The following is a 21,773-nucleotide window of genomic DNA, read 5'->3' as shown; positions in this document are numbered from 1 at the left end:
GTTAGGTTAATATAATGACTTTCATAAAGTTACAAATGTATTCTACCACTCCTGGATGTGACAACATTTCATTCATCAACAATGAAAATATAACTTTCAACCTGTATGAAAGATGAATTTAACAATACAGTATGTAATTGTTTTAAAAGCTTTCAACATTTATTGCACATTACACTAAAATCATTTGTTTTCATTACAGGTATGGTTTTGAGGGAACACTTCTCAGTATATACGGGTTTGACAGAAAGCCACTTCACTGCTCAGAAGCTTACTGCCACTATAAATCTCCGAAAAAATTCCTTGAGGAGATGGATATAGCAGGTGCAGAATTCTGGATAGATTTCCTGGTGCTTTTCGCATTTTTTGTTACATTACGGACAATTGGTTATTTTGTTCTAAGATGGAAACTGAAAGCAGAGCGCTAGTTTGGTTATTATTTATTGACTATTTTAGTTTGCTTGGTCAGATGGTATTCTGTGAAATGCTCATGTATTCATAAAACAATGTAATTTCATGCCATTGTTTTGAGTTGCTCTGTATGAGAAGTGACATTTTTCAAAACTTTTGCGAGGCAGAGCTGTCACTGTGGGTGCCTGATGTAGTGATAATTCATCAAACTGAATACTAATGACCAAACTAAAGAAGTTTAGTCTTTCATGTATGTTGTCCATTTCAATTATATTTCAGTTAAAGCTTAATGAGTACAGTAGTTTTAAATTTACTACCTATAAAATCTTCCTAATAGTGGAAATACTCGGCAGTGTTAAGGAACAAAGATGCTGGATTACACACACCTTGAAAGTTGAAAAAAAAAAAAAGGTCGTCGTCTTCCAGTTGTGGCGTTATAGAAAATGGTTTTTGATTAAGGGTCTTAATAGCGTTGGACTCATAAGTGATAGTAACAAGGAATGTGATTGTGAAGGTAATCTAAGTTTGGTAGATGGTGAATGTCAAGAGATTGAATGTGCTAACAGAAAATAAGTTGAAAATGTTCTAGAATTGGGAACAGCATACAAAATATCTGAAAAGTTCTCCCAAGGCACTGACTGTACTTTCGTCAGTGCAACTCGTGACTGAAAACCTAATCCTCAGGGTAAAGAACACTTCATCAATAAGTGATAATCTGTGGCTAAATTAGGATACTCTGAATCTGGCATCATTTGAAGCGTGTTGAAGTTTTCTGAGAAAATACAGAATGTGGACTGCATGTTAGATGCACTAATATCTGTTATGCATGAATCTGCACCAAGTCTAATTAAAATATTAAAATACATTTTAAAAGTTTTAAACTACTGTGTAGTTAAAAGTGACTCTTTAAATATCAACAGTTAATAGGCTATGAGCAGTAGTAGTTTGATCAGTACAACATTTCCAAATTCATTACAAATATATTTGAATATCATTAATAGAATTACATAATAGTGACACAAAGGACCAGGATATTAAGTTCAAGACACAGAATTTTACAATTGATTAATGTAAACACAATTCAAATTATTTGCTCAACCACAAAAAGTCTTTTATATTATGCAATGAAAAGAACAGTTTTAAATATAAATCAGTTATCTTACCATACATATAAGCTTGTCAGTCTGCACTAGAAACTTTTTGACTTCTTTATTAGTTATATTAAGGATGTAGACTTCCTGTGCCCAGCTTAGTTTGAAAATGTGGAGGACATACTTTCCAAAAGCTACATAATGAATGTATTTTTTTTCTTTTTTACTTGTGATAGTGTTGGTGATATGACATCCTAGCTTGTAATTTGGATTAGGGTACTTTAGAATATACCAGTGCCTAAGAGGCAATGGGTATACTAGTGCCATAATAAGAGGCATGCAACAAGCAAATGCTGTTGCAGTAGAATGTTACGTAACACCAGTGTGGTAAAATTCTTTGGATACAGGACTGCATTATGGAATGACCTTTTAGAAGTGATAATATAATAATGCATACACTTAAGGGTTGAACAGTAGAGATATTGCCCAGCAAGCTAATAAGCATGTAATAAGCTGAATGCCTAATTCCCCCAAGCCTGTACAGAAATATTATCTTGAGTGGCTTGTCTTCCGTTTTTGTATCAGCTGCTTTCCAAGTACAGTTGGCAGTTTTGCAAGCTTATGTATGTTGGCCTTCTCCTAATCACTATGGAGTATTTAAATTTAGGGGTCACTTCTAGTCATCAAAATACTATTCAACTAAAATTTTTTTTAATACAGTACTGAAATCAAAAGAACTTCTTAAACTGATTTAAGTAAATGGATGCAAAATTAGAAACGCAGATTTTCACAACGCTACCTGTATTCAAAGATTTGTTACATAAGTGATAGTATTATTTTAGCTGTACTGTATTTTACAAATATGGATCATCATTGTCAGTTTAGTACTGTACATGGTGTCCTCTTATTGTATATACCAAACCACAAAAATTTTAAAACACCTGGATTATATAGTTTTGTTTTTAATTGTCGTCTTAATTGGACCTAGAAAGTTTTTCCACATCCACTGTAAAGTATTTAGAGGCCATAGTACTCAGCCTTGTGAACCTTGACACCAAAATATGTCCGCCCTCATGCTCAGTGGGTCATAACACACATGGTAGGATAGCTGCTAAATTCACTTCAAACAGTTTGTCCTGTCATTTTATCATGAAAAATTATGTTATATCAAAAGTAATTACCTTACTAAGTTATATTTTTAAAAGTAATTACCTTAATAATGCAATAAAATCAGTATCAAATTTCAAGTGTGATTTATGTCAACTAATTAACTATCAACCATGACAAAGACAAAACCATTCAGTCCTAACGTAGACTGTAAAACCATCACATTTTAAACATTTGATTTCAATACTCCTGCAAAAATGCACATTTGAAGGACTATTTAAGAAAAAACTGCATTCAATAAACTATTTGGGAAGAAATTTGGCATCAGGTCCTACTTTTGACCTTCCTTGAGCTTCTTATTTACTTTAACCTTTATGTATGAAAATCATTGCCAGGTGGTTATTATTAACTCTATGCATTGTGCCTCTCATGTATAGCATGTAAGAACTCTGAAGAACACACACACATTCTCTGGGTCCATTATTCTAGACGTGACAATTTTAGCAGATTACAGCCATAAAGGGAGTCTTCGCAAGGCTCTTTTTTATTTTTTTCCTTTCATAGCTTCTGGGTAGATTTGAACAAGCAAGCATTTGTATAGCATTTGGAGCCTCTATTTTTCTGATATTTTGTTTCTGCAAGCATGTTGCATAATTCAACAACTCTATAAGTGAACTTGTGCCTTCTGAACTCCTTTATGAGAGGCACAATCTCTAAAAATGTCACATTTATACTTAGTCAAAATGTAGGCACTCTGTCTCATTGATAAGTAGCTGTGATGAGTGAAAGTATGCGAATGATTATCTTACGAAGTGTAAATAATTTTTTATTAGGTATGTTCACATCATCATATTCATATTTACTACTATTGGCCCTCTTCAGATTATTAACCTGTTTATAATGATGCTATCTACAGATTCTTCTATAAACAAATAAAGGTTTCAACTGGAGCATCAAATGAAAAACCTGAAAAGCACTTATAAATACATAACCTATATTTGATATGAACTAGATTAAAGAAACCAAATTAGTAAAATATGATTTTAATAATTTAATTGTGATGTCATACGTACCAGTGTTTGGAATCTGGATTGAGAAGGGTTTTGTGACAAGCATGGTTAAAACTTTCCGTAAAGCACCTGGACCTTTTAAATAAAATTTCAATACAGATTTGAAGATTGCAAGCACAATTTTCACTGGATTCTGTTTGCTTTTCATCGCATTTTCAAGATGCTTTTTTGTTTTATGCATCTTCAGTATTTTGAATAGAACAGTACTGCCTTCAAAACATATTTAAATGAAAAATCAAGTTCTGATGAGAATGACAATATTAAGGATTTGCTGGAAAAACATTGGAATCTGCTGTTGACTAAGAAGTAACAACAAATGAGAATCTGTATTTCAGTTTGACACCTTTCTAATATTGCCATATCCATCCCATTGCCAAAATACTTATTTGTTCCTGCTTTGATATCCTACACAGTGGTACAGTCATTCTTTTTGTACATTTATATAGACTGCTATTTAATGTAGTTTTCAACAGTGGATACTGTATCTTGCTATTAATTTATACATACCATTTTCTTTATTCTAGAAGAAAACTCGTCTAATACATCTAAGTGCAAAATGAAGTCAATGCCCTTTTTTTTTCTCCCCAAATGCCTGAATACAGTATTTGAATAACCCACAAAGTGTAGGTGATTCACACGGTACATATAATGGTCACTTACTATCCTTAACCACCTTGATTCATCTTTGATCATTTGTCATTCAACTATCTGTCAAAAGAATTTTCATCCCATTTATCACTGTCATTTGGATATTGTACCATAAATGCTTTTATTACAACAGACAAAGAGTACACCGAAGAATGTGATTTGTCAACGTTTAATTCCTAATCATATACAGAAAATTTTTTCCTTGAAATGTAGATATATTACCATAGGGTTTTTTGTTCAGAATTCTTTTGTATGTTATATTCCACCAATGATCTTGGAAAACCTTGCAGTATAAATTATATATATAAAATATATATATATTTTTGTCTACTTTAATCTCTTGGATTTGCTGAGCATATCTTGTTTTAGTTAAGCAAAACAAGTACAGTATACAATGTTTTCGTTATTTTTTTACAAACTATAAGTAAAGCTTCTGCAATATTATTTCATGCATTGGGCACATCTTATTTCCTTGTATATATTGTATAACATAGACATTGTATCAGCATCAGTATTTTTGTTAGCAGTACCTTTGTTGTTTTTAAACAAGACTGGACACATTTATACATAAATACATATCTAAGATAACCAGTATTTAACTAAAAATGTGTTCACTCTTTATTAACAACTAATTGGTACTACTCTACGCAGTGCATTTATTACAATTATTAGAATAAAGTACATTATCATAATTTTGTGTATTATTTACTTTTATTACATAATTACTTTAAGTTACATAGAATCATATCATGAAAGCACAGAACAAGAAATTTCATCATGGTAAACAAACCAATGGTTTGTCAGTGCTTGTCTGCTTGACTAAGAAAAAATGACAATAGGATCTTGTATCTTACAAGAATTGGTACAGTGCAATATTTCGTCAAGTACTACCATATATAACTCTTAAAAAGCCAATGAGCAAGCATTATTGTGGAAATCTGGGTAGCAGTTAGTACAATTAAATTCTGTTTACTGAGCTGTCACACCAATCCAAAACCTCCTCCTCATGCTTCTAATCATATACTATACTGTACTGTAATTGTTCTTATCCTAACCCATATTTTGATACTTTTAACTTTTGTAGTTTTATTTCTGCTTGAGGGATTGCTGTGCCTCAGGATTTTTTTTCTTAACATCTATGAAAAACTTACATGGAAATCTAGAAATGATTGCTCCAAAGACAGAGGTATCTTCTTATTAAATTTAATTAGAAGATATGCTAATTTACTGTAAAATTTATGTCAGGTTTATCTTACACAGAATACAACTGCTTGCAAAACACACCCTATTAGGGGCCTGAAACAAAGCTGTGGCTAATACAAATTGAAAGACTAAGCAAGCCCACAAAACCTTGGCATAACTGATGGACAGGGCTGTGCAGCAGGCCTCTGATGCATCCAGCAACAGAACATGAGTGACCACTGCACTCCACTTTACTTTGCCCTCATGACTTGAAATAGTTTGTGGTGGTCATACACTTTAAACAGAATCTCTACCTTTAGACATCTATAGCTTCAACATCACCAAAGATGACTATAATGCCACAGTTAGCCTACTGCAAGAGATGTGGACACAGCTAACTGAAGTAATACCTGTAGCAGCAAATATAAACCTATGGTGCCCACAGCACAACTTTACAAAACTGAAGTTTTACCAAGGTTTGGCTTCCTGGCTAACGCTAGGAAGCCAAACCCTATCTCCATGGGCAAATCCTACTCATTTGTCGATGGCCTGAAGTTCGCTAATATGCTTGGCCATGGCCAAAGCGACAAGGAATAGTCTTACTGTAAGGTTCTCAAGAGAAAAAGAACGGAGAGGCTCAAAGGAGGGGCCCATTAGCCATTTAAGAACTACATCAAGATTCCAAGATACAGCGTCTCTATTCAGTTGCTTGGAAGTCTTGAAAGACTTAATGAGATCAGAGAGGTCCTGGTTAGAGGACAAATTTAACCCTCTATGTTTGAAGACAGAACTGAGCATAGCTTTAACAGTGGAAGGAAGTCTGCTATATCTGTTACGCAAGTCTTAGAAGACGAGATGTTACGTCTGGCACACCATCCGCAAAAGACTCCACTTAGACTGGTAAAGTTTAGAGGAGGACAGATGTCTGCATTTAGAGATAGCTTCTCAGCCGCTCTTGAAAAGCTCTTTGCTCTGACAAGTCTCTGGACTGTCTGAAGCCTGTCAGAGCAAGAGCAGATAACCCCTGGTGGAACCTCCTGAAGTGCGGTTGTGAGTAAATGTGGATGGTACAGAAAATTTTTAAATTCTTTTATACCATGTGCATTTGCATATCATCCTCTTTCCAGTGATGGTATATATATTTGAACATAGAATTCAAGCTAAAGGCCAAAGGCTGAGACCTATGAAGTCATTCATTGCTAGAGAGGAAATTGAGATAAAGGAAGTTTGAAATGTATAACAGGAGGAAAATGTCACAGTTGCACTATGAAACAATTGTTATAAGAGTAGAAGGAAGATGGAAGAAAGATGATACAAACATAGGTACAGTAAAAGGAATACAAGATTTTGCAGCTAAGGGACCGAAAGGATGCTGCAAAGAACCTGAAGTAATGCTTACAGTACACCACTGAGGTGCAGTAATGGCACAAACCCCCTACAGGGCTTTCCAGTGTTATAATAATTTTTTTTTTTTTGGGGGCAAATCTTAAAGTTTGCAAAAGCTTGATCTGAGAGATGCAGACCATGTAGTGGTGGCAGGTTAGGATTACAGTGCCTGAGTAAGGGTAAGGTTTGTGACCTTAATGGCTTTTCTCCCCAAAAAAAAAAAAAAAAAAACTTGGTTTCCCCTGGGGTCCCCCATTAGTATGGTAGGTTTTAGGATAGGATACTGTACTCAGAGGAAGTCATATAACATTATGTAACCAGGGCTTGAATTTTACAGATTTTTTTTATATTTTTAAGCATGCTCTTGCATAATAGTGTTTTTTTGCAACTTTTGTCAAACTAGTATTTTTTAGTGATTACAAAAATGCTCTCTGCCATTTCTTCCCCGCTACTTCTCTTGGGTCTAAGAAAATTTGGTTGAACTATGCTTGAGCTCTGCATCGAGTATTACTTTGGAAATTGATTTTTCCTATAGTATTTTGGTTGCTTATTAAGAATTTAGTTATCTTTTGTCAGTCAACTGTAATTAACCTCAGGAGCTGTACGCTGGCCATCCTGGAATACTATTGTGCATGCACAGTGTTACAGGGGAGCTTTTGTAAAAAGTGGAGTTTCCTTCATCGGTGTGTGTGTGTGTGTGTGTGTGTGTGTGTGTGTGTGTGGGTGTGTGTGTGTGTGTGTGTGTACATGTTTTCCCCTGACTAACATTAGGTTAGGTTAGTATAGTTCCTCTTATAATAGGTTTCCTTAGCTAATCCCTTCTTAAACATATGGTTCCCTAATGACTAGCACATGTGTGGAACCATTCCATACCAATATGGCGGTCTGGTCTTTCTCCCAACATTTCCAAAACCCCATCTTCCCAAAGGGTCCCCAACCATGTTGGGTAGATATGAGGTTAATAATAATTGCCCAACAATAAACACCACCACCTCCTTCATCAGCCACAAGAAAATTACAGGAAAAATCAATTTCCAAGGTAACAGCCCATGAAGAGCTCTTACTTAGATATAGTGCAAATTTCACCCCAGCCATTGGTGCTCTTCATTTGGTTGAGTTTTCCTTAGCCTACTCAAGATTTCACTGGGACCAGTGAGAACCATGGACCTACCATTGGCTAATGGTTATATACAGCCTATGTGAAATGTCTGACATATGGTTCCATTATGAATATTCATGCATCGAGGTCAGATACACACCCATACTTCGTTGTGATTACATATTGGGTAGAACTAATTTATATAGTAGCTCCATGTTGGTGCTGCTTTCTAACTTAACTTTTTCTCCAGTTTTTTGGTTGCTAATTATGAATTTACCTTTAATTTTTGGCGCTCGAGTGTAATTAACCTGTAATTAACCCTTGAAGCCCATCCAACAAGGAGTTTCCACACGCGATCTTCACAAGACAGAGCACGGGTACATCTGTTTCAAACGGTTCATATCCTGTCCGGCAAGTGCAATAACTTGTTAACTTATGGGTACACAACACCCCCCAGGCCAGTACTAAACACGGCGAAGGGACATTCCATTTGGCCAACAACAAACAGATGCACCTCCAGTATCAGAACCTTTAAAAGTGTAGAAAAAACCAGTTGAAAAGGTGAAAACAGGCGCGGAGCTAATATATCGAATTGCTAATATTGTACATCTGAATTGAACAAAGCACAAAAACTCACTGAAGAAACTTGAAGAAATAAAAGAAAACGCAGAGATTGACAGAAAACTAGTGACGTAATGATCAACATAGATGAAATCCCAAACAAAACTGATAATGTTGATAAAGATGTAAAGACCATGACAAACATGGACAAAACTTGTGCTGAATCACTAAAGACAAAAAAGTGCTTCTGATCCAATCTACAAACGAAGAGAGCAGAGTAGCTAATGAAAAGAGACAAATTATAAGTAAAATAATGGCACCAGTTTAACAGGTTAAAACAACAAAAGATGGAAACTTATTTGTAAGATTTCCAGACAGGAAAAATTTAGAAAATGCAAAAATCAAGATTCAGAATATCAACAATATATCAGCAAATGAGAAGGGTAAACTTAAACCAAAAATAAAAGTAGTCTATGTCCCGAAGAATGAAGATGACATTGTCAATAACTTTGTAAAGAAAAACCCCTGGATAGGTAGCCTCATTTCTGAAAATGACCACCTGAAAATTGTAAAGGAAACGATGGCCAAAGATGGCAAATATAAACATTATATATCATCAAATGCACAGTATATAAGGAATATGTGTCAAAGGTGAAAAATAATACGGATCGTGGCTTTGACTTAATAATCTTCTATGCAACTTAGTGAGCAAATTTAAAAAAAGAACAAGACTCTATCCTGCAGGAGCTACGATACTGACGAGAAAACATTTAAGATTGCTCATATTTTGCGTCTGAGTCATACTAGGTCATATTTCGGATGTTTCTACCCTTCACTTTGTATCACTTTGTTTGGTTTCATGTACAGCCCTCCACAGGGATAATTCCCTCTCTGGCGGGCCCTTGTACGTTTTGAAAATAAGGTGCTCCTTATATTTAAAATTGTTAAACATTTTTTTCCTATATTTGGCGAGAAATTGATAGCCTAAGTCAGGCCATCACATGTGACAGGCTATGAATCAACACGACATAAAACTACATATGTTAACTGCACACTCCCAACATTGCCTTAATTTTATCTATTACCCTTACGCCACCACGCAATATTCTATGGTTTCTCTTATAGCCTTAAATTGGAAAATATGAGTAAATGTAATAACTCACTGTTTTCTTTAATGTTGCGCAGCAAAGCTCTCCAAATGGTGAGGCAACACCCTAGTACTCTACTGTAGTTAGGCCTTCTCATGGATCAACGTTGTCACACCGATTCCAGACTCCTTGACTGACAAGAGACACCAACAAGCAACAAGACGTATAAATTTCGTTTTGGTTTAATCATACATTAATTATCTTTTGTGAACATTTACAACACCATAAACCAGGTCATTAAATGTAATTCAACAAGTCCAACATCGTACAATATTTATCATGATGCTAGAGATAATTTTCGAAGGTTGGCAATGATAGGAAAATAACAAATACAGTACCACAAACTAACCAGTTCCCTTAAATCTGATTAGGACAAATTTATCTGTATTTCTGGAAATAAACGTGAAGTCTGATAAACTCATACTTGTCTTAAATGGGCAAAATAAAAATACAAAAAAAAAAACTGCCCAAATCCTTGAACATATCATGCTGCTGATTTTATTCGTTAATCTTTTATAGTTTTATTGACAATCGTCACATCAGACTCGTTAATGGCTACACTGCAAGTTAAATCTTCCATATACTCATCTTAACAAATACATGGATTCGCAGGCAGTCTAAAGATAGGCTAAAGTCTTAGTAAGAATATTGGAAAAGGCACCAATCACATGAAAAGTCTCCTGGTAGGGGGTTAGGCACGGGTGCACTGTAGCCATTAGTGAATAAAGGTTGCTTGCAGTATCCCTTTCAGCCACTAACTGCACTCTTTTTTTAAACGCTTTTCCTCCATTTCACTTCCTTTCTTCATTCTTGCTTTCCAACTACTCCAAACTTCCTCATTTCACTGTCTCAAGTACTGAATGGTCGAAAGTGCCCTGGTGCTTGGCTTTATTGCCAAATTTTCATGAATCAATCAGTTAATCAACATGAAAACGGTATAGTGACTAAGCGCTCGATACCTGTTTGCAGCGTAACATTAAAACAAATGAAATGTATCAAGGTATACAGACAGGAATCAATTGTGAAATTATACTCCAGTATTTGAAAGATTCTATTCACTTAAATATATATGCAACATTTTGAACATTTGAATCAAAGAAAATGGAAAACTTCAAGGTTTCTATCTTTATCACAGCTACAAATTTAAGTTGTTTGGATTTCTGACAGTATTTCATGGAATGCAATCATTTTCCTTTTGCGGGTAATTCAGTTTTGTTAAGAAAGCAAGAATAACAAGTCAAGAATTATATGAATATCTATGCTTTGACTAGTAGAAGGCTTGAAATATCTTTCAGAAGAGCAATCAACCTCCTGAGAACATTTCAAGGATGCCTCTGAAAATGTGGGGCCTGCTCCATCAGCATTTTTTCTTTTTTAACGTAAGATGGTGGGTAAAAAAAAAAAACTAATAAATAATTATATCACGACATACGACAACACTGACTATTCAGGAGACGGAAAACTAAGAGCTGATTCTAAGCAAACTATAAGAACGAAATTAATGTGAAAATAAAATATGCCAACGCATACCCACGCCTCTGATTAATGAACCTAATTGGACAATCTTACTGTTGGAAGATTGTGTAAAATAATCGTCACCAGTAAAAACAAAACATGCTAAGGTGAGCAAGGGAATAAGAAAGAGCATATTCAAAATTGAACATCCATTGTTACTCTACAGTCTTATGTTACAGAAGGCTTAAAAAAATATGAATCTTAAGTGAGGCGTTTAATGATGCTTTGTTCCTAATGAAACAAAAAGAAACTTAAATGACACTTTTTATCAAATGGATAGAAACTGAGCAATGAAAATCGTGGTTATATAATTCCAAAAGCAAAACTGCGTACAGATTGCGGCGACCCCACTGTATAAAATGCAACCCTTTTGTACAAAATGCAATTGTACAACTACTTCAATCAATAATACCGTCATTTTCGACAAGGCAGGTACGCTAGTTACATGAACTTAGAATTTTAAGGCTGTAAATGGTACATTTTCCACTACCATTTAAGCATCTTCAATACAGACATTAAAAAAAAATGTATATGGAAAACAAATTAGTATTGGGCTCTTTTGTTGCAACTAAGAGTGGACTATAAATAAACAAAACAGATGTAACTAACTAAAAAAAAAAAATGCCACAAAAAATTAAGTTAGAAGAAAAGTTAACATCCAGTGAAAACAATGTTGAACAGAAGGGCTTGTGCAGATATTTCTTTACTGAAGTCAGTCGTGAAAACCCATGGTTTGGAAAATAGCTGGTAGTGTGACGTGCCCTTACGGCTTTATGGAGAGAGCAAATAAATACCCTGCATAGCTAGTTTTGAAAACAAAATTAAACTAAATATATATTCGTTTTAACAATAATATTGAAGAGAGTAGCGTGAAACAATAAGTTAACGCCAATCTCTTCAATATTATTGTTAAAACGAATATATATTTAGTTTAATTTTAATAAGTTGACAGTAACCATTCCAACTACTACTTAGCAAAAGTAATTAAAATAATATGTGGACTGGAAAGTTGCTACTATTCAGTAATAAAGGTAATAAACATTAGAGGAGAATGCTGTTGTAATACGAAAGAAAACGAAAAATTTTACGAGAGAACACATCACACCATGGAAGGAAATGTAGGAGCCGTTGCAAAGCCAATACCTTACTTAATCTCAAATGTAAACAACAACAATTACTACTCCTATTACTAATACTATTTACTGCTCCATAAAGGAATAGCAAGATTTTGGGTCACCCAGCTTCGTTAAATGTCATGTACGTATCGTAGATGAAATCACAACACTGAGACATATGAAATTAGGGTTTTACAAATCAAATCAACTAAAACCAAGCCACTGAATACCTTTGCATAAACTATGCCACTGAGGCGGAATGGCTGGGCCATTCTAGGTATGTTCTGATAGGGTGAAGGGGGAATACTGTAGGGGGCTAGTTTGCAGAACGACAGGACTGCGTGTAAATGTTACCAGGATACAATTTAACCTAACCTACCTTAACCTATGGCACTAGCCAGTTGATTTCTTACCTAACCAGAGAGCTTTGCCCACTCTTAGACCCTCTACTTCACCTATCCCAGAACATTAGAAACGGAGTAAAATACAAGTATACATCCTAACCTGACCTGGGACACCAAGTCCTTATCTGGCCAGGAGTAAAGACCTGACCTAGAGAACCATGAAATTCAGATTAGGGATGTATTGTAACCTAACTGACTTAGAGTACAGAGTCTCTTCTTGGCTGGGGGCCAAAGGCCCAATTCCAAACCTGATGCAGAGCACCATAAATCATATAAGTGAAGTACAAAAATTCATCTCAAGCTAACCTTTCTTACCAGGTCTTGAGGTCAGGAGCACACAGAATAGAGGGACACATTTCCTGCAGTCCCACTCCTGGCCCTAGTAACTGACTTTCAGCCAAGGTTGTTTTGTTGAGAAAAGGCATTCATCACTTGAAAGGGATTTTCATGGCCCCAATAACTGACTTGAAGCTACTGTTACTTTTGTGGAGAAGGGGCATTTATTAGTTAAAAGATGCATAAAGTTGTTCTACATTTTATATAAAAAAAAAATATCTCTTGGGGCCTCAATTGACACTTCTAGCACACATGGCAGCCATTGCTTAAATGAAGAAATTTTGTAAAAATGGTTAGTCTGAAAAAATGTAAGTTTTATTGTAAAAAAGAATTTATTAAGTTTCTTTGATGGTATATACATGAGCTATTTTGTTTATAAGCCATTTCTGATGTTATCTGTCCTCTGTATTTTGGTGCCATTTTATGATATTAAAATATCACAGTATTACCAAATGAAGCCAACAAGTAAAGATTAAGTAGCTTACATGTAGCATTCATACCAAATGCAGTTACTATCTTTCCCTCCTTCCTTTCTTTATTTTCTGCATTAAACAGAAATTGAAGGGCTCTTGCTTAGACTAGGCTAGGATGTTCTAAAATAAACTACAACCCCAGGCATATGAGGACACATTACTAGGCAGCTATAGCTTAAAAGTTGTTCAACACAGAAATGTAAAAAAAAAAAAAGGCCATTTTCATATCTAGGCTAGATTCTATTTCATGAGATTTACCATATTCAAAACTGGATGTTGCTTTACTACTTGAGTATTCCATGGCAACATATTTCAACTATGACATCAGAACTGTTTATCATCATATACTAATTAGGTACAGCACTTCATTGCTCCTTTTAATGAAGAATGAGAGTTTTGTAAAGTAGTGGTCTTATTTAAGGAATTAAAAAGGTTTTGATACCAAACCAGCACAGTTGGTAAGATACTCTTTGAAACATCAAAAAGGTAGTCAAGAACTACAATGTAGAATGTTTATTACTACGATTGAACTTGAAATATAATTTTCTCTAATGTTAAAGAATTATATCTCTTTTATATTTTGAAATTTTATATAAAGAACAGAGCCAAAAAAATTTCATAATACATTACAAAAAATTAGTTTATGAGATCTGCATAACTGTTTGAAGAACTGTTTAAGTTTCATGGTTTAGAAGATGAATTGAAGGAAGTGGATGTTGTAATATGTTGATGTCTGAATAACTTGCAAACATTTTGTAAATCAGTTTTTTAATTTCAGATAAGAAATGTATGAGATGGAGAAATATCAGGTCTTGGAGGCCATTGGACAAGGATCATTTGGAAGAGTGTTCAGGGGAAAGTGCTTAGTGACAGGTCAAACAGTAGCACTCAAGTTTATACCAAAGCGGAACAAGGCTGCAAGGGAGCTGAAAAGCCTCCGTCGGGAATGTGACATCCAGAGAGGGCTTGCTCACCCAAACATTGTACGTATGGTAGATTCATTTGAAACAGAAAATGAGGTTGTGGCAGTTAGTGAATATGTTCCAGGACAACTTTTCCAACTTTTAGAATCTAATGGTCCCTTAAAAGAAGAACGAGTTAAACAAATTGCTAGCAATTTAGTATCAGCCATATATTACTTGCATTCACACAGGATATTGCACAGAGATATTAAACCCCAAAATATCTTGCTAGCTTCATCAGGAGAAGCAAAGTTATGTGATTTTGGGTTTTCAAGGAAAATGGGAATTAATACATATGTCTTAACTTCAGTGAAGGGAACTCCTTTATATATGGCACCAGAAGTTATAGAAGAAAAGCCCTATGACCATACTGCAGATCTTTGGTCTCTTGGATGCATTTTATATGAGCTCTTGGAAGGGAAACCACCATTTTGTACTACTTCCATTGTCCAGTTGGTAAAAATGGTGAAAATTGAGCCAATTATATGGTCGGATGAATGGAGTGCAGATTGTCTGAGCTTTTTAAAGGGATTGCTTAATAAAGATCCAATGAGAAGGTTAACATGGCCAGATCTGTTAGAACACCCTTGGGTGCACGAAGGACTTGTGTTTGTACAACAGACTTTAAATACGGCACCACTAACCAACCCACTGACTCTGTCACAGCAGCAAGTAAAAGAGCAGCAAAGACAGGAATTAGTACAGAGAGCTTCTGGGCAGCCAAGAATGATGTTAAAACCAATGGGAAGACAAACAGCAACTCCCAATAAAATGGAAGGGGCAGGGCCAAGATCCAGACCAGGCTCAGAATTAACAGGTCCAATTGAAGGTAGTATCATTGTTGAATTACCACCTGTCACTTTTCATGAGGGACAGAGTAAAAATATAGACACAAATGCACTACCTCAGATTGACCCAGATGTTCTAAAGAAATTGGCAGCTGTTCATCTTCAAGCTAGGGGAGGAAGTCCTCATTTGAGTGCCTCAAGGTCTCCATCACCTATTCCAATGAGACTAAGAGGAAGGGAAAAGATGATAGAAGTTCAGCTGTCAAGCTCAGGTGAGGCTGCTGTGCATAGTAGGAGTGAAAAAAAAAATCTTAGAGATGGTTTTCAGACTACAGTAGTAGAAGTAGAGGTGCATAAAAGTGCAGCATCAGTGGCTTCTACCTCTGGCCCTGAAGTTTCTGGATTACGTGATGTTGATTCAGATGCAAGATGTGCTGTTGGGGCTTCTGTTCGAAAGCTAAGCACTGTGTCTCAAGAATCAGGATTCAAAGAGGAAGATGTTAAAGATTTCAGAATGCGGGGACCTGTGCCTCTAGAAGATCGTAAAGACAGTATGGTAAATTACTTGGCTAATTCCATTGACTCCTCAAGAAGAGGAAGTAGACCCTCAAATGGTATGTTAGAACCAATGCAAGATGGACGACCAAGTTTGCCTAATATTAATGAAGAAAGTTTAACACCATTTACTCAAGAAAGAGCATTAACTGTAATAAGTGGAAAGACCAGCAGTGCAGCAGTCTTCACACTTCACAGTTTCAATTCAGATGACAAACCTATTGAAACTGAAGAATGGTGCAGGTTTCTAGATAAGACATTAGCTGATGTGCTGAATGGGAACTACAGTATTTTCTTTGAACAAAGTGAGCTTTCAATGTTTGTATCTCCTCTTAGGAATCACACTTGCGCTCTCCAGGTTATCAATAAAATAGCAACTTTGTTCATGTTGCCTTTCACAATTGAAAGTATGAAAGATCAGACTGATGATGTTATTAGAGTATATCTTGAATGCAAATTAGTGCCAAACCTTGTTTATGCTTGCAAACTGATACTCAAACTAGAGTCAAAGGTCAACAGAACAGTGGAATTTGATAAGGATCAGATTGACACTATGGGTCAAATTACAATGTTAATTTGTCACTTGGTATATACAGAAACTGATTTCCTGCTACAGTTTTGTGATTGTGTATGTGTTCTCAATGCTTTTACTGTTATTAGCAAAATATTGACTTTGGATAGTGTTTTACCCGAGCTGGTTGCGGATATGCTGGCAATTTTAAATCAAATACTTCGTATAACACCAGAAAATAAGTCAGTTGTTGAGCAAGTTTTTGGAACAAGTGACTCTGTTGTACTTCTTTTGGGAACACTGATAACTCATAAAGTTCCATTAGTTAGATCTAGATTATGCACTTTAATTGGATACTTGGCTAAATGCTGTCCATCAATATCAAAGTTGTTTGAAGGGCAACATAAGCTCATTTGTGACTTGATCAACTTAGAAAGCGACATCGTTCCACAAGTGAGGAAAACAGCTTCATTTGCAGTTTCGTGTCTCCAAGCCTTCACAGAACTTATGCCTGAAGATTCATGTGCAGGATAAGAGTTTCCATAAAGCTGCTTGAAGTTCCAAGCAATTAAGTTCTGGTAAGTATAACTTTTTTCTTTTATGTCATGTCTTGTGGATGGCTTATCACAAGAGAATAGGGCTAAGTTGTAAAGATTACCCCTAAAACGTGAATGGGAAGCTGTATATTTTTATGGAATCACACCCTTCAGTGGCAAATTTCAGTATGTGAATAAGTAATTACTTGTAGCTGTAGCAATGGACAGAAAAATTTGCACTGAAAATTGTGACAACTTTCAGGAATTGTGTTATGTTCATATTTATCCTATATTATTGGGGCTTTGTTCTGTAAAAGTTCGCATTTTCATATGCAGATGTGAACCTCTGACTTCAATAAACCTCTACTTCTTATTTAAGTAGATGGGGTGAGATCATGAATATATTCCAAATGCAATGTGTTCATATGAATTACAAAAAACATTGCTGGACAAATGTCTTATTTGTTGGTCTTTCCTAGTGAAACCAAAACATTTTGAACTATATTGTTGTTGTTGGATAAGTAGGCAAATGATTTTCCTGTCTTTCAATTAAATGCTCTTTTTCATACTGCTTGTATAACACCCAACTTTCTACCTAGACCTTGGTGTTATATAAATTATCAAAGTAAATAGTATCATATAAGTGTATCTTGCCTCTTGCCAGACTCAATCCAGGACACAAGCATTACACCATTGTAAAGTACATAAAAAAAAAAACAACTAACGTTGAAGAAACTGAGGATGAATATAACTTGTAATGATACCCACAGTTGCCACCTCTACAAACTCTGAGTATCTTTACAAGTTTATAATCATCCTTAGTTTCTTTAATGTTAGTTGATTTTTTAATGTATTTTACAATGGTGTAATGCTTGTGTCTTGGTCTGAGTCTAGCAAGAGGCAAGATACATGTATACACTACTGTAGTGAAGACAACGCCACACAAAACAGAAGTCTTAACAGCTCAAGTTGGAGAGATCAAGTGCTTTGCACTCCAGGTCTGGCTTATCTAGCCATTTCCTCTTCTGTGGTGGCCTGTGCTCAAATAAATAAGTCAGGTCTGTTCAGTCAAAGATTTTCTTAGTCTCTGCCATTGTGCAGGGATTAAGGAATACCAGTTTAGTCAACTCTGTTATTGAATGCCTCTTATATATCAGCTCCTGTTTCCAAAGTGTAGGCTTCTGGAATGTTATATTACTGGAACTTCTGGATGTTTTTGCTAGCAACAGAATCTAGGGTATCTAGTTGACAATAAACACCTTATATTGAAGTGGAAGACTGTTGTGAACATCAAAATTAATACTGTATGAGGAGAGTGTGAACTATGTTTTAAACTAGTAAGTCTGGTTTATTATTTTCTTGAATCCAGAATCCTCTCCTCTTGGAGGCTTCATATTAAGGTACATCGAACATCTTGTGTTAAAATTAACTCAGAGTGTTATTCCTTTCCCTGCTAGAGACCTCAATACCAAACATTATCATTTGCCTAGTTAACAGGTTCTTGAAATCCACCTATTATGATCAAATAAAAAGAACAAAAATAGTTAAACATAGGTGTTGTATGCTTAAAATATTTGTTGTTTGTTACTTATAAAGCAACACGCATACACTCTCACACATTGCTAAAAAGTAATTTGATGTTTTATATTTCAGGACTTGATATACCATGCTGAAGTTCAGCTTTCCACGTAGGAGTCAGACACTGAAATGTTCCATTAAAACAGAGGTAATGTAGCATATCTATTAATTTAGTGTTAAAGGGTCTAAAAATGTAAGTTTGTCTTCGATGTCATCTGTGCACTGCAAATAAAATAAGTGCATCATGGTAGTAGCTAAATGGTCTTCCAAAATGGGGTAATAGCTGAATCTCAGTACTATAATGGGGTGGGATCTAATTTATCATTTATCATAAAGTTTTTCAATGGGTTTGGTTCAAATTTATCATTAAATTTTATCATGAAGATCTGTTAAGAATAGCCATTTTTACAAAGGTTCTACAATTTAAAGTATGAAAATTAATAGGAGACCTTATCTGCATGTTAAACTTTCTAGTTTTCCTGTCAATGAAAACTGCTAAAACTTGCAGTTATATATTTGATGCATAAACAATATGTCCTTGGGTTTTTATGTTACTTTCTGCATCCTGTGTACATGTACTTTACTATCTCAAAATACTAGATATTTATTTTTCTGTGTAGTGTAGAAATGTTTTGTCCCTGTTGTATACTTTATGCTGCCTTTTAGTTTTCTGAAAAGAAAACTATTGTGCTGGCTTTGTCTGTCCGTCCGCACTTTTTTTTTTGTCCACCCTAAGCACTAGCGAATCCAGGGGGCGGCCACCTGGGCACATCCCCCCTCTCATGAAAAATAATGACAAAATAATAGTATTGAAGATTTATATAATAACATAAAAGAGAAATATAAAAATGGGAAAAAAATAATAATCTATTATGAAATATATATATATAATATATATATATATATATATATATATATATATATATATATATATATATATATATATATATATATATATATATATATATATATATATATATATATAACTGTATATACTTATATTTTTCATCTTTATGGGCTATTTTTTGTGTTACTTAATCTGGCTTATGTTGTCAGAAGTGTCACTTGTAAATTTTCTATACCTGTTTAAGAAAGGTTTGTATATTGATGTCAGCTGTGCATGAGCATGATGGCTAATCAACTGGCATGTATGAATAATCTTATCAGGATATTATTACTAACGTTCATCTCACTTGATGTATCTCAAATGGTTCAGTCATAATTTGTGTGATAAACCTATGCTTGTATGGTGTTAGCTGGTGTAAAAGTAGTTCTTACTCTGCTAACATTTTCCTAGGACTGTACTACTGAAATTCTAAAATCAGTATTACTGCACTCGTTTAGTGTTGTGTATCCACAGTGTTTCAATCATAAGTTTGGGCTTAATCATGTCATGTTCGAAAACATGAAGTTCATGGATGCCAGTTTCACATTCAAGACAAAATTGAAAGCACTTCTGGTAATTTATCTGGTCAGAAAGGTTATGATTGTGATGCTTGACAACTCAACTTTTTTTCTTAATGTAAGAATCAACCCAAAGATTTGTAATTTAACTGTGGAGAACTGGGAGGGCTCTGCTGATATATCAGTCATTGACAGCCATGAGCAAAAGTCCCCTAGATATACTCCATTTCCTGACCCAACAGCAGGGAAGACAGGCACTATTGTGCATTTTTGGTGTAAATAAATACACTTACCCTGTTCTCTGTTAAAACCACATATCTACCAGGTCATGTCTTCCAAGTTTATACTAGCAAGGCTGTGGTCATGATAAGAAAGAGTATGCAGACCTATACCTACCACACAGCCTGCTGAAAGAAAGATGAAGTGGCCTTTGGTGCATTATCTGTCTCAATTCATTTGCATTGGCCAAAATCTCCAGGGAATGATCCAACAAACCTGGAGGTTGGTCAAGCAAACCCCACCACAAAAGTGGAATATCTAAATCAGCAGATTATACATGCTGAATTTGTATTAGGCAAAGTCACTGTCTGTAATTAGTGCCATGGAATTGGTGCCACTCCATTTTCCACCATTACCAACATGCTTGTGATCTTTAAACGCCACCATTAAAAGACACATCAGCACTCTGGTTTGGGGGCTTTTATAAACTCTTGATGCAGAACTTTGAAACTGACTGTCATTAGTGTCTATATCCTCCATACAGTCAATGAATTCGTGCACCTCAAACCCATGCAAGCAGATAGTTATTGTGATCTTCTGCTACAGTTTTGTGATACCCAAAACCATGAAAGATGTGCCAAGGTAACAGTGCCACCCATAGTACAGTACCTGCTCTGAGGAACACCTAGGAAGCAAACAAAGAGGACACCCATCTATACCCAGTTTTGACATTGTACTTGAGGAGAATATGATAATTTGGATATGCTTGCACTAGAACTACAACAGAGCTATCTCAAGGATTGCCATCTTGTTTTGGTTGATTGAGCCTGTTGCTCAAGTTGTTGATGAAGGTTGGTATATAGGACAGTTTGCATTGTGTATGAGGGCTGTGACATACATGTAACATTGAAAACATTTATGGTAAGACCAGTAGTAGTAAGCAGGCCAGGTGGTTCATTGACTATCATTATATCATTTAACCTTTGAACACTTTGGCAAAAACAGCCCGTCCTCAGCCAGTGTTGACAGACTTGTAATAACTGTAGTTATGGTTTATAGAAGTCAGGATGTGGAAACAAAGCACTAAAACCAAGAATTAAACAAGACAAATTCAAAGTAGGGATCACTGATCTATAGCAAATTTAGGTTAAAAATACCAAATTTGCAGCTTTGATTGGGAGGATGCAGCAGCTAGTGAGCTGAGGTGTTGGTCATTTTCCCCAAAGGCAGCTATTTTATAAGTATGTTTATCTACTGTATAAAAGCTCTTTTTTTTTTTTACATACTTATAAAGTTATTTCACTCAAAGTATTCTTTTCCTCCCTCACAGTAAAAGTAAAAAGTGAATGTATTGGCAGGTACGATAAGGGGATTCCCCATCATGGGATGCTTCTTTCACTTTCAGCTGCACTGTTATTGTACCTCACAATCTAACTCTCATTCTACGTCATTTGACCAGGTATTATGGGATTAGTGAAAACAAAGTACATTACTGTACAGTACAGCAACAGGTTTTATATCTCTGAAATAAAATGTATTAAATTTAGCCTGAATGATTAAATTTTGTCTTCAAGTATTATTTTGATTGGCAAAGAAGTATAGTAAGGACTAGAGGTTCTAGTGTGAGTTGAGTGATTGTGGTGCTAAGTGAAAGTGATGCCATAAAGTCATTATTAT

General features: G+C 35.2%; 2 protein-coding genes and 1 long non-coding RNA gene across 17 annotated transcripts in view; 2 read left to right on the top strand and 1 right to left on the bottom strand.

The window, feature by feature from the left end:
* LOC136854163 (ATP-binding cassette sub-family G member 1-like) overlaps nucleotides 1-5,016 on the top strand; it is a 203,474-nt gene extending 198,458 nt beyond the window's left edge. For all 15 annotated transcript variants that reach the window (XM_067130426.1, XM_067130428.1, XM_067130427.1 and 12 more), the window contains one exon: nucleotides 200-5,016. In XM_067130426.1, coding sequence (XP_066986527.1) covers nucleotides 200-425 — 226 coding nt within the window. In that variant the 3' untranslated portion in view covers nucleotides 426-5,016. The remainder of the gene's footprint in view (nucleotides 1-199) is intronic.
* LOC136854166 (uncharacterized) overlaps nucleotides 1-21,773 on the bottom strand; it is a 752,981-nt gene that overhangs the window by 621 nt on the left and 730,587 nt on the right. The window lies entirely within an intron of this gene.
* Nucleotides 12,354-18,665, top strand: fu (STKc_STK36 domain-containing protein fused). Its single transcript, XM_067130404.1, has 3 exons — nucleotides 12,354-12,472; nucleotides 14,322-16,937; nucleotides 18,549-18,665. Exon 2 carries the CDS (start codon nucleotides 14,329-14,331, stop codon nucleotides 16,891-16,893), a length of 2,565 nt encoding a protein of 854 aa, XP_066986505.1. The 5' UTR covers nucleotides 12,354-12,472; nucleotides 14,322-14,328; the 3' UTR covers nucleotides 16,894-16,937; nucleotides 18,549-18,665.

This window comes from Macrobrachium rosenbergii, chromosome 28 (assembly GCF_040412425.1).
Source record: "Macrobrachium rosenbergii isolate ZJJX-2024 chromosome 28, ASM4041242v1, whole genome shotgun sequence".
Lineage (NCBI taxonomy): Eukaryota > Metazoa > Arthropoda > Malacostraca > Decapoda > Palaemonidae > Macrobrachium > Macrobrachium rosenbergii.
The sequence above is the reverse complement of the archived record's forward strand: the minus strand, read 5'-3'. Positions and strand labels throughout refer to the sequence as shown.

Excerpts from the sequence above, each read along its gene's own strand:
- fu (XM_067130404.1), top strand. The coding sequence starts at position 14,329 with ATGTATGAGATGGAGAAATATCAGGTCTTGGAGGCCATTGGACAAGGA.